This window comes from Ruditapes philippinarum, unplaced genomic scaffold (assembly GCF_026571515.1).
Source record: "Ruditapes philippinarum isolate M1 unplaced genomic scaffold, ASM2657151v2 ctg885_1_1_1_1, whole genome shotgun sequence".
In the NCBI taxonomy this organism is placed as follows: domain Eukaryota; kingdom Metazoa; phylum Mollusca; class Bivalvia; order Venerida; family Veneridae; genus Ruditapes; species Ruditapes philippinarum.
The window spans coordinates 270,054-282,547 of NW_026857915.1; the positions used below are offsets into that span (position 1 = coordinate 270,054).

Consider the following 12,494-nt stretch of genomic DNA (forward strand, 5'->3'; position numbering starts at 1 on the left):
GTGTAGTCCTAGGTCATGGTAAACATGATTAGCTAAGTGTTGTTTTATCTTATCAGAGTATGAAGTGCTAGAAAATGGTAGTCTGTCCGTCTGTCAACATTTGTCGTTATAATGAAATTATTACACACAATTTCCGAACAAAACATCTCCATAACCACATGGTAAATTTTGACCAAATTTCACATGAATGATTCTTAGGTGGCCCTCTACAAAACTTTTATACATAGTACCAGTCTGATTCATGAGTAGGTAAAAACGGACTTTAATTTGTTTTAAATTTTATTTTCATACAGTGCCTAGAGCACAAAGCATCACCTCGTGTCTTTACAACAGTTATATAAGTAATGCCCCATATGAATAAAAAAGATGTCCTTGCCCCTGAAGAAACTTTATTAATATGGTGTAATATATGGCTAGACATTTTGTTTTTGCCTCCTTCACAATACCGAAAATTGATAGGGGCCATATAACTAAAAAGAAGAAAAAAAGAAAAACAGAGCTCTTTCCGTAACAACAAAGGAAGGGCCAATGAACCTCTTTTAAGCAAAAGAAAATAATATAAATGACTTTAAATTTGCTTGCATGTCTGTCCATAGTAACATTATGGGATATATTCTGTGTTCATTCGATAAAAAACTTGTACTTTCGGGCCCATCTGTCCAATCTTAGAGGATAGTCATTATGGGATTAGGGTTTGTTTACACCTGTACAAAAGTTCAAAAGAAGACCCAAGGTCAACAATCACATAATGCCTGTCCCAGGTTTCCAGGTTTTCATTGGTCGAACTGTGTCGCTGTTTCATCCTTAGATATCATACAGGGGAGACATTTTTATGCTCTCAGCAAAATTTCGGTGGAGCATATAGTCGCATGGTTGTCTGTCTGTCCGTCCGTCTGTACGTACGTACTTCTGAACGTACATACTTACGTCCCGAATTCGTGTCCGGTCCATAACTTTTTTATTTGAAGTCGGATTTTACAACTATTTCACAGAAATGATAACCATATTGAGACGACGGGTCGCACGCAACATTTGCGTCGCTACCTTGAAGGTCAAGGTCACAGCATGACCTTGCAGCAAATTTGTGTCCAGCGCATATCTTAGTTAGTTGAAGTTGGAGTTTACAATTATTTCACAGACGTGATCACCATATTGAGACGACGGATCGCACGTAACATTTACGTTGCTACCTTGAAGGTCAAGGTGACAGCATGACCTTGCAGCAAAATCGTGTCCAGCCCATATCTTCGTTATTTGAAGTCGGATTTTACAACTATTTCACAGTCATGATAACCATATTGAGACGACGTGTCTCGTGCAACATTTGGGTCACTACCTTGAAGGTCAAGGTGACAGCATGACCTTGCAGCAAAATCGTGTTCGGCCCATAACTTTGTTATTTGAAGTCGGATTTTACAACTATTTCACAGAAATGATAACCATATTGAGACTGCGTGTCGCGTGCAACATTTGGGTCGCTACCTTGAAGGTCAAGGTGATAGCATGACCTTGCAGCAAAATCGTGTTTGGTCCATACCTTCGTTATTTGAAGTCGGATTTTACAACTATTTCACAGAAATGATAACCATATTGAGACGACGTGTCGCACGCAACGTTTTGGTCGCTACCTTGAAGGTCAATGTCACAGCATGACCTTGCAGCAAATTCGTGTCTGGCCCATAACTTTGTTATTTGAAGTCGGAGATTAAAATTATTTCACAGACATGATCACCATATTGAGACGACGTGTCTCAGGCAACATTTGGGTCACTACCTTGAAGGTCAAGGTGACAGCATGACCTTGCAGCAAAATCGTGTTAGGCCCATAACTTTGTTATTTGAAGTCGGATTTTACAACTATTTCACAGAAATGATAACCATATTGAGACTGCGTGTCGCGTGCAACATTTGGGTCGCTACCTTGAAGGTCAAGGTGACAGCATGACCTTGCAGCAAAATCGTGTCCGGCCCATAACTTTGTTATTTGAAGTCGGATTTTACAACTATTTCACAGAAATGATCACCATATTGAGACGACGTGTCGCACGCAACATTTGCGTCGCTACCTTGAAGAACAAGGTCACAGCATGACCTTGCAGCAAATTCGTGTCCAGCGCATATCTTCGTTATTTGAAGTCGGAGTTTACAATTATTTCACAGAAATGATCACCATATTGAGACGACGGATCGCACGTAACATTTAGGTTGCTGCCTTGAAGGTCAAGGTGACAGCATGACCTTGCAGCAAAATCGTGTCCAGCCCATAACTTCGTTATTTGAAGTCGGCTTTTACAACTATTTCACAGACATGATCACCATATTGAGACGACATGTCTCGTGCATCATTTGGGTCACTACCTTGAAGGTCAAGGTCACAGCACTACCTTGCAGCAAAATCGTGTTCGGCCCATAACTTTGTTATTTGAAATCGGATTTTACAACTATTTCACAGAAATGATAACCATATTGAGACTGCGTGTCGCGTGCAACATTTGGGTCGCTACCTTGAAGGTCAAGGTGACAGCATGACCATGCAGCTAAATCGTGTCTGGCCCATACCTTCGTTATTTGAAGTCGGATTTTAGAACTATTTCACAGAAATGATCACCATATTGAGACGACGTGTCGCGTACAACATTTTGGTCGCTACCTTGAAGGTCAAGGTGACAGCATGACCTTGCAGCAAAATCGTGTCTGGCCCATAACTTCGTTATTTGAAGTCGGATTTTACAACTATTTCACAGAAATGATCACCATATTGAGATGAAGCGTCGCTTGCAACATTTGGGTCACTACCTTGAAGGTCAAGGTCACAGCATGACCTTGCAGCAAAATCATGTCCGGCCGATAACTTTGTTATTTGAAGTCGGATTTTATAACTATTTTACAGAAATGATCAACATATTGAGACGATGTGTCCCATTGAGTAGAAGTGCATTGCAAAGAACAGCATGACCTTGCAGCAAAATCATGTCCGGCCGATAACTTTGTTATTTGAAGTCGGATTTTATAACTATTTTACAGAAATGATCAACATATTGAGACGATGTGTCCCATTGAGTAGAAGTGCAGTGCAAAGAACAGTAACTCTGCCTTGCCTATGTTTGGAATTATCACACTTTGAAGATATATATGATCTGATAATAAGATCTGGGACATAACTCTGAAACTACAAAAGATACACTTTTCTGTGTCCAAAACCTATTCGGGGAGCATCACCCGGTTCAACCGGCTCTTGTTTTGTATAAAAAACACCTTCTTGTTTTGAAATGGGTGATACATTTAAAGCAACAATATTATATGAAAAACATGGTTTGTTTAAGTCTATAAATTATAAGGGGTCTTTAAAAGTTTGTTATCCCTTACAACCCCTAGCATTGGCTACATTGGTATTCATACTTCAAAACTAATGTGAAATACTGTGAAATTTTTTATAGCTGCCACATGGCACTTGACACCTGCTGTTTATTTAATGCTCCTTATTACAACAATGCCTAGAGCTGTGATATTTCTCATTTAGTTATTTCAAGCAGACAACTACAAATGTTTTTGTTAAAGATGACAATCTTATTTTAGCCAATTGCTTAATAATATTAGTTGCATGAGGATTTGTTACATTTTTAGAAATGTATTTTAGGTAAGGGCTCCAAGGCCCTCATGTTTTGGAGAACAGTATATCATTGTTAAGGTCATTAGGAGTTTAAGACTGTTGTTGTTTTGGAACACATTAAAACTTTTATCATGATGATAGTAAGTAAGATAGTAAGGGGGTCTGTTGTCCAACCCTGGAGCAAGGCTACATTTCCCAATGATAGTCGATCACAGACATTGAGTTTTATAGTCAAGTTGATCTCACAAATATGTACTAGGCTAACAACTTGATAAAATTGTTTCCCATCAAGCTCTACCTGTTATGAGTGAAGTCTTATGTTCTGTGTAGAGCGGGTGTAGGTATTACCGAACACTTAAGGTGAAATACGTAGTATTCGGTTATACACGCAGTACTCGCAATTTGCAATTGACATTTGACAAATATTAGATTTATTTTACATAAACATGCAAGAAACACTTATCTACACGCATTATCTAAAGGGTTATGACATTTTATATATTAGACCTGACTGCTTGCTGTACCAGTCATATGTGTGTAACATCGAACACACGTGCGTGTATTTCCAAAAACTGCCAACTTTTTAAAAAAATGTTAATCTTCACCTGAAATATAGATAGATTTATAACAATATCATTTCATTATTGATGTAAGCAATATTTATTTTACAAGTATTCACTTTTGAACAATGTATTACATGTTCATATTTATAAATATTAAAAGACAAATTAGTAGTTATTCAACAACAGCCGACCGTAAGATCTTAACAATATTTGTACTCCAAATGAATTCCATCCACATTTATGTACTTATCAGATACTCAGGTAATCTGAAATATAGTTTAACTCCTCCTCAAGGTAGTGTTTGAATTCAGAAAACACATCTTTTAAACTTTTCTGGGGAAACAATCACTCTCTCTTTTTACAAGCTGAATGGTTGCTCTAAGGGTCAGTTCAGGGTTGCCGCAAAAGTAACCCTCCAGCCAAGATCTACTGGGTTCGTTTTCACGAAAAAACCGTTCAGCGACATTCACCAAGTTTTTTCAAGTTCAAGTGTGTGCAAGATCTTATCTGGATCGTCCATGGCCGATATGTGAAATGTGCATGACCAATTCAACAATACGTCTTTCCTCAGACTAAGTTAGAACTGTCCCACTTATGACCAGTGTATTTCAAAGGGACGGTATTGTGAGGGGTGAACTTTGGAATCCCATACTTTTTTTATACCCCGCCGACGAAATCGGGAGGGGGGTATTGTTTTGGCCTTGTCCATACGTCCTTCCGTCTGAGCGCACGAGAGGGTATATGTTGGGTACTAAATACCCAACAACTACCAATTAACTAATTAATCAACTACTAATTCCGTATGTATTGTTGGGTATTTTTAATGAATTTTAATGTATTGTTGGGTACTTTTTTACCCAGTAAAATACCAAACAAGAATACAAATGTAAGGATGTCTGTCCGAATTTTGTTTCCGCGCTAGTTCTCTGCAACTACTGCCTGGAATTCAACGAAACTTTATGGGACTCATCAATATCAAGAGGAGATGCGCATATCATCACCTTGTTCCAGTCAGACTCTTCAACTTAGAGTTATGGCCCTTGATTAGTTATGCATTGTGAGTATAGAGCAAAAATCGTTTCCGCGCTATTTCTCTGCAACTACTGGCTGGAATTCAACGAAACTTTATGCGAACATTCAATATCAAGAGGAGATGCGCATATCATTGGCTTGTTTTGGTCAGACACTTTATGTCAGAGTTATGGTCCTTGATTAGATATGCAGTATACATATAAAACAATAATCGTTTCCTTGCTATTTCTCTGCAACTACTGGCTGGAATTCAACGAAATTTTATGATTTCAAGAGGAGATGCGGGTATTGTCAGCTTGTTCTATTCACACCTTTTAACTCAGAGTTATGGCCCTTGATAAGTTGTGCATTATGCGTATAGAGCATAAATCATTTCCGCGCTACTTCTATGCAACTACTGGCTTGAATTCAACAAACTTTATTGGAACCTTCAATACCAAGAGGAGATGAACATATCTTCGCCTTGTTTCGATCAGACACTTAAACTCAGAGTTATGGCCCTAGATTAGATATGCAGTGTGCATAGATCAATAATTGTTTCCCCGCTACTTCTCTGCAACTACTGGCTGGAATTCAATTAAACTTTATGGGAACCGTCAATACCATGAGGAGATGTGCATAATGTGTTGCCTTGTTCAGACCAGACCCTTCATTACGGAGTTATGGCCCTTGATTTGTTATGTAGTATGATTATAGAGCAATATTGTTATTTCTTTGCAACTGCTGTATTGATTTCAACAAAACTGTATAGGAACCATCAATACAAAAAGGCAATTTGCATCTAATTGGCATGTTCAGATATAACTATTTAACGCATAGTTATGGCTCTTTTATTGCCCTAAATATTTTTCATGTACAAAGAATACTACTGTTTATGCCATGATAAATATATATAGATAAAGCCTTCAGTTGTCTTCAGTTGTTGTGTTAGTTATAACCAGTACTCAGCGAGGGATATAAATTAAACTAATTTGCTTGTTTTTCTTTAATTCAACTAATAGAGTTTAACTACATGGTGAATAACGCTGCCGTTTTGTGTCTATCTGCCTGCTCATCCATTAGAAAATTAAAAGAAATTATGTCTGTCTGATTATTTATATTACTACTATAACTGTATTTAAATAAATGTATAATGCTATAATAATGATAACTGTGTTGTTTCAATCATTGTAAGCACTGTGTTCGGTAATTCACACATGACAAAATTTAAATGCTTGTAATTCTGAACATGCAAATAACTCAGTAAATATATATCTAAGTGACATATTGAGTTATTTCCCATATCATAATACATGTATTTGCTTCACAAATAACAAGAAACATGTGATTTATCGAAATCACGTGACCATAATACCTTATGACATCAGGTATCTAAAATTATATTATTTTTAACAGAGTAAATACTTTTCAAGCGTTGTAGTATTTTAGTCTTGAAAGTCTTTGCTTCGACAAGGATCATGATGGAAATATAACAGATATGTCGGGAAAGGAAGTGACATCATGTTTATGATGTCACTGCCTTATTAGAGGAATATTAAGAAGGTTATGGTGAAAAGAATATTGTGTTCAGCAATACATGCATGTTCGGTAATACCCACACCTGCTCTAATATGTATCAAAATGCCTTTTTGTGATATATACATGTATATTGCATCAGTTGATTGTATCATTTCTATTTTAGCATGGGGAAACTGATCAAGACATGAAAAGTTTTAACAACACTGTGATGAAAGCCTGTGAATTTCTCAAAGGTTTGACACCAGATAAAGAAAATTGCCTGAAAGCGTTTGTGAAATGTGGACCACTTGTACAATGGCTAAAAGAGTCGATGGAGACATGTAGGTTAAATTTAATTGTCTGTATCTAATAATTGCATACTTTTAGCTCTATTTTTTTTAAGTCAGCACTGGTTAAACTTTTTGTTAAGGTCTATTTTCTCAGATACTATAAACCCTTTTCACTTCAAACTTGATATACATGTTCGCTTTCAAAATAGAACAAAATTTTAATACAGCAGATAATCTTATTCTTTTTCTTTATTTTTAGCTCACCTGTCATAAAGTGACACCATTTTTTTATATGCCCGAAAGAATTTCGGGCTTATTACGTTATACCCCCTGGCGTACGTCCGTCTGTCTGTCTATCTGTCCGTCTGTCCCTCCGTCCGTTAACAATTTTGTGTCCGGAGCATAACTTAAGTTCCATTTGGCCCACAATATTCAAACGTCATAGGATGATTTTCCATATTGGGTAGAAGACCCCTTTTGATTTTGGGGTCACAAGGTCAAAAGTCAAGGTAACTATTACTTTAAAACTGAAAACAGTTTTCGGAGCATAACTTAAGGTCTATTAAGCCCACAATATTCAAAATTCATAGGATGATTGTCCATATTGGGTAGAACACCCCTATTGATTTTTGGGTCACAAGGTCAAAGGTCAAGGTCATTATTACTTTAAAACTGAAAACAGTTTCCAGAATATAACTTAAGTTCCATTTGGCCCACAGTGTTCTAACGTAATAGGATGATTATCTATATTGGGTAGAAGACCCTATTGATTTTTGGGTCACAAGGTCAAAGTTCAAGGTCGCTATTACCTCAAAACTGAAAACAACTTCTAGAGCTAAACTTAAGTTCCATTTGGCCCACAATATTTAAACTTCATAGGAGGATTGCTATTTGGCAAAGGATTGCTAAGGAGGCAATACTTTATTTTATTCCCATGTCTTACAAATGCTTCATCCTTACTAAAAAAAACACTTTCGGGCATATAATGCTCAGCCTAGCGGTGCTCTTGTTGTGAATACAATTTGTCCGGCGTCCGGCTGTCCCCTTGTAAACTGTTCATAAACTGCTTATCCAATTTCATCCAAACTTCACATGAATGTTCCTTTGGTGGTCACCTTTTAATATTATTCCCATGTAGAACTGTCATTGCAAACAAAAGAAAAAGCTTAGAAAAAATCTTCTTTTAAAAACCCAAAAGAACTTGAGCATAGACATTTGGCATGAAATATCTCCAAGTAAAGTGTCTACAAAGTTTTTTAGAAAAAAGACCTGGGTCAAAATTGGCCTCTCCCCGGGGGTCATTGATTTTCCTTTTATGATCGTTGAATGTCCGTCATCCGTTGTCTGTCCACATTTGTTCGTTTACACTCTAGAGTTCACATTTATAGCTCAACTATACAAAGTGTATGAAGAGCTGTTCTCTTGACTTGGCGTTGATGTCTGTGTCCACGTCCAGTTTTCAGATTAAAGTTTCGGTGCAGTAAAATAGTTTTCACTATAAATTTTTATTAGCTCACCTGTCACAAAGTGACAGGGTGAGCTTTTGTGATCGCTTTTTGTCTGGCGTCCGTCGTCCGTAAACTTTTACTTTAAATGACATCTCCTCATAAACCACCGAGCCAATTTCATCCAAACTTTACAGGAATGTTCCTTTGGTGGTCACCTTTAAAAATTGTTCAAAGAATTTAATTCCATGCAGAACACTGGTTGCCATGGCAACCAAAAGGAAAAACTTCTTCTAAAAATCCAAAGAGCTAGAGCTTAGATATTTGACATGAAACATCTTCTAGTGAGTGTCTACCAAGTTTGTTCAAATAAAAGCCCTGGGGTCAAAATTGGCCCCACCCCAGGGGGTCATTGATTTTCCCTATATGCATATAGTAAAAACTAAAAATATCTTCTTTTAAAGAACCCACAGAGCTAGACCTTAGATGTTTAGCATGAAACATCTTCTAATGGGTGTCTACCAAGTTTGTTCAAATAAAAGCCCTGGGGTTTAAACTGGCCCCGCTCATGGGGCCTATATACAGGTGAGCGACTTCAGGGCAATCATGGCCCTCTGAAGGGATCAACTTCAAACTTCAAATATATGTTCTTTATCATCAACCTCATCTTATGTGACAAGGTTAATAACTCTCACACGATTATTTTTTCTCCCCTTTAACTTATAATTTTCCTTAAAAAATGATATTATGCCCCCTTTCGAAGAAGAGGGGGTATATTGTTTTGCATGGTTTCCGCTGATTATCTTGAAAACAATTTCTCACAAAGCCTTCATCTTTCACAAAGTGATTGGTCATACCTAGTAGAAGACCCCTATTGATTTTGGGGTAACTAGGTCAAAGGTCAAGGTCACAGGAGCCTTAAATGTCAAAATGGTTTTGGCTGATTATCTTGAAAAGAATTCATCACAAAGTCTTCATATTTCACATATTGATTAGTCATAACTAGAAGATGACTCTTATTAATTTTGGGTTCACTAGGTCAAAGGTCAAGGTCACAGGGGCCTTAAATGTCAGAATGCTTTCAGCTGATTATCTTAGTCTTGATATTTCGCATATTGATTGGACATAACTAGTACATGACCCCGATTGATTTTGGGGTCATTAGGTCAAAGCACAAGGTCACAGGGGCCTCAAATGTCAGAATGGTTTCTGCTCATTATCTTGCTTACAATTCATCGCAAAGTCTTTATATTTCACATATTGATTGGAAATAACTAGAAGATGACCCAAATTATTTTTGGGGTCACTAGGTCAAAAGGTCTAGGTCACAGGGGCCTTGAATGGTAATATGATTTGGCTTATTATCTTAGTTACTTTTTATCACAAAGTCTTTATATTTCACATATTGATTGGCCATAACAAGTAGATGACTCGTACTGATTTAAAGAGAAAGGTCAAGGTTAAAGGGGCCTTAAATGTCTGAATGGTTTCCGCTGATTATCTTGAAAATAATTCATCACAAAGTCTATATGTTTCACATATAGATTTGTCATAACTAGTAGATGACCCCATTTAATGTTGGGGTCAGTAGGTCAAAGGTCAAGGTCACAGGGGCTTTAAATGTCAGAATGGTTTTTGCTCATTATCTTGGTACAAATCATTACAAAGTCTTCATATTTCACATATTGATTGGACATAACTAGTAGATGACCCCTTTTGATTTTGGGGTCACTAGGTCAAAAGGTCGATTTCCATGGGCCTTGAATAGTAATATGATTTGGCTTATTATCTTAGTTACTTTTTATCACAAAGTCTTCATATTTCACATATTGATTGGTCATAACAAGTAGATGACTCCTACCGATTTTAAGAGAAAGGTCAAGGTTAAAGGAGCCTTAAATGTCTGAATGGTTTCCGATGATTATCTTGAAAAGAATTTATCACAAAGTCTACATGTTTCACATATAGATTAGTCATAACTAGTAGATGACCCCTTTTGATGTTTGGGTCACTAGATCAGAGGTCAAGGTCACTGGGGCTTTAAATGTCATAATGGTTTTTGCTCATTATCTTGGTTACATATCATCACAAAGTCTTCATATTTCACATATTGATTGGACATAACTAGTAGATGCCCCCTTTTGATTTTGGGGTCACTAGGTCAAAAGGTCAAGGTCACAGGAGCCTTGAATGGTAATATGGTTTGGCTTATTATCTTCGTTACTATTCATCACAAAGTATTCATATTTCTTATATTGATTGGTCATAACAAGTAGATGACTCCTACTGATTTTAAGAGAAATGTCAAGGTTAAAGGGACCTTAAATGTCTGAATGGTTTCCGCTGATTATCTTGAAAATAATTCATCACAAAGTCTACATGTTTCACATATTGATTGCTCATAACTAGTAGATGACCCCATATGATATTGGGGTAACTAGGTCAAAGGTCAAGGTCACAGGGACTTTAAATGTCAGAAATGGTTTTTGCTCGTTATCTTGGTTACAAATCATCACAAAGTCTTCATATTTGTCATATTGATTGGACATAACTAGTAGATGACCCCTTTTGATTTTGGGGTCACAAGGTCAAAAGGTAAAGGTCACAGGGGCCTTGAATGGTAATATTATTTGGCTTATTATCTTAGTTACTATTTATCACAAAGTCTTCATATTTCACATATTGATTGGCCATACCAAGGAGATGATTCCTACTGATTTAAAGTGACAGGTCAATGTTAAAGGGACCTTAAATATCTGAATGGTTCCGCTGATTATTTTGAAAAGAATTCATCACAAAGTCTACATGTTTCACATATTTATTGGTAATAACTAGTAGATGACCCCATTTGATGCTGGAGTCACTAGGTCAAAGGTGAAGGTCACTGGGGCTTTAAATGTCAGAATGGTTTTTGCTCATTATCTTGGTTACGAATCATCACAGTCTTCATATTTCACATATTGATTGGACATAACTAGTAGATGACCCCTATTGTTGTTGGGGTCACTAGGTCAAAAGGTCACGGTCACAGGGGCTTTAAATGTCAGAATGGTTTTTGCTCATTATGTTGGTTACAAATCATCACAAAGTCTTCATATTTCACATATTGATTGGTCTTAACTAGTTAATGATCCTATTGATTTTTGGGTCACTAGGTCAAAGGTCAAGGTCACAGAGGCCTTGAATTGCAATATTATTCCTGCTTATTATCTTGGTTAATTCTTATCACAAAGTCTTCATATTTCACATATTGATTGTTCAAGACTAGTAAATGACCCATTTTAGATTTTTGGGTCAATTGGTCAAAGGTCAAGATCAAAGGGTCTTTGAATGGTAGTATAATTTCAGCTCATTTTTAGCTCGACTTTTTTTTTTTTTGAAAAAAAAGTTGAGGTATTGTTATAGTCAGGTCGGCGTTGCCGTTGCCGTTGCCGTCTCCGTTGCCGTTGCCGTTGCCGTTGCCGTCCGAAAACTTGTACCTGGATCATAACTTTTTTATTTCTTGGTGTATTGTCTTCATACTTGGCCACAACAACCCTTGGGACAAGACCTTTCAGTAGACCACACTAACCTTGACCTTCATCCATAAATGACCTTGACCTTCAAGGTTAAAAGTCCAATTTTTGCTTGTTCATGCTGTTATTGGCTGTTACTTTGTTATTTTTGAATGGATTGTCTTCAAACTTGAACATAATAATCTTCAAGGATATCCCTTAAAAATAACCAGTCAGACCTTGACATTCACTCATCAATGACCTTGACTTTGAAGGTCAAATTATTGAAATTTTCATTTTTTTGGCTATTATTGGCTGTAACTTTGTTATTTTTGGATGGATTGTCTTCAAACTTGAACATAATAATCTTCAAAGATAACTGTTAAAAATATACCGAAAGACCTTGACCTTCACTCATTAATGACATTGCCTTTGAAGGTCAAATTATTGAAATTTTCATTGTTTTGGCAGTAACTGACTGTAACTTTGCTATTTTAGAAGGGATAAACTTCATATTATAACAGAACATTCTTAATGACCAGACCTTGTTGTTTATCAAACCC

General features: G+C 36.8%; 1 protein-coding gene across 1 annotated transcript in view; it reads left to right on the forward strand.

The window, feature by feature from the left end:
- LOC132751499 (E3 ubiquitin-protein ligase rnf213-alpha-like) overlaps positions 1-12,494 on the forward strand; it is a gene marked incomplete at its 3' end in the record, with an annotated part of 150,663 nt that overhangs the window by 64,818 nt on the left and 73,351 nt on the right. The window contains exon 19 of the mRNA XM_060741665.1: positions 6,887-7,043. Within this exon, the coding sequence (XP_060597648.1) occupies positions 6,887-7,043 (157 nt within the window). The remainder of the gene's footprint in view (positions 1-6,886; positions 7,044-12,494) is intronic.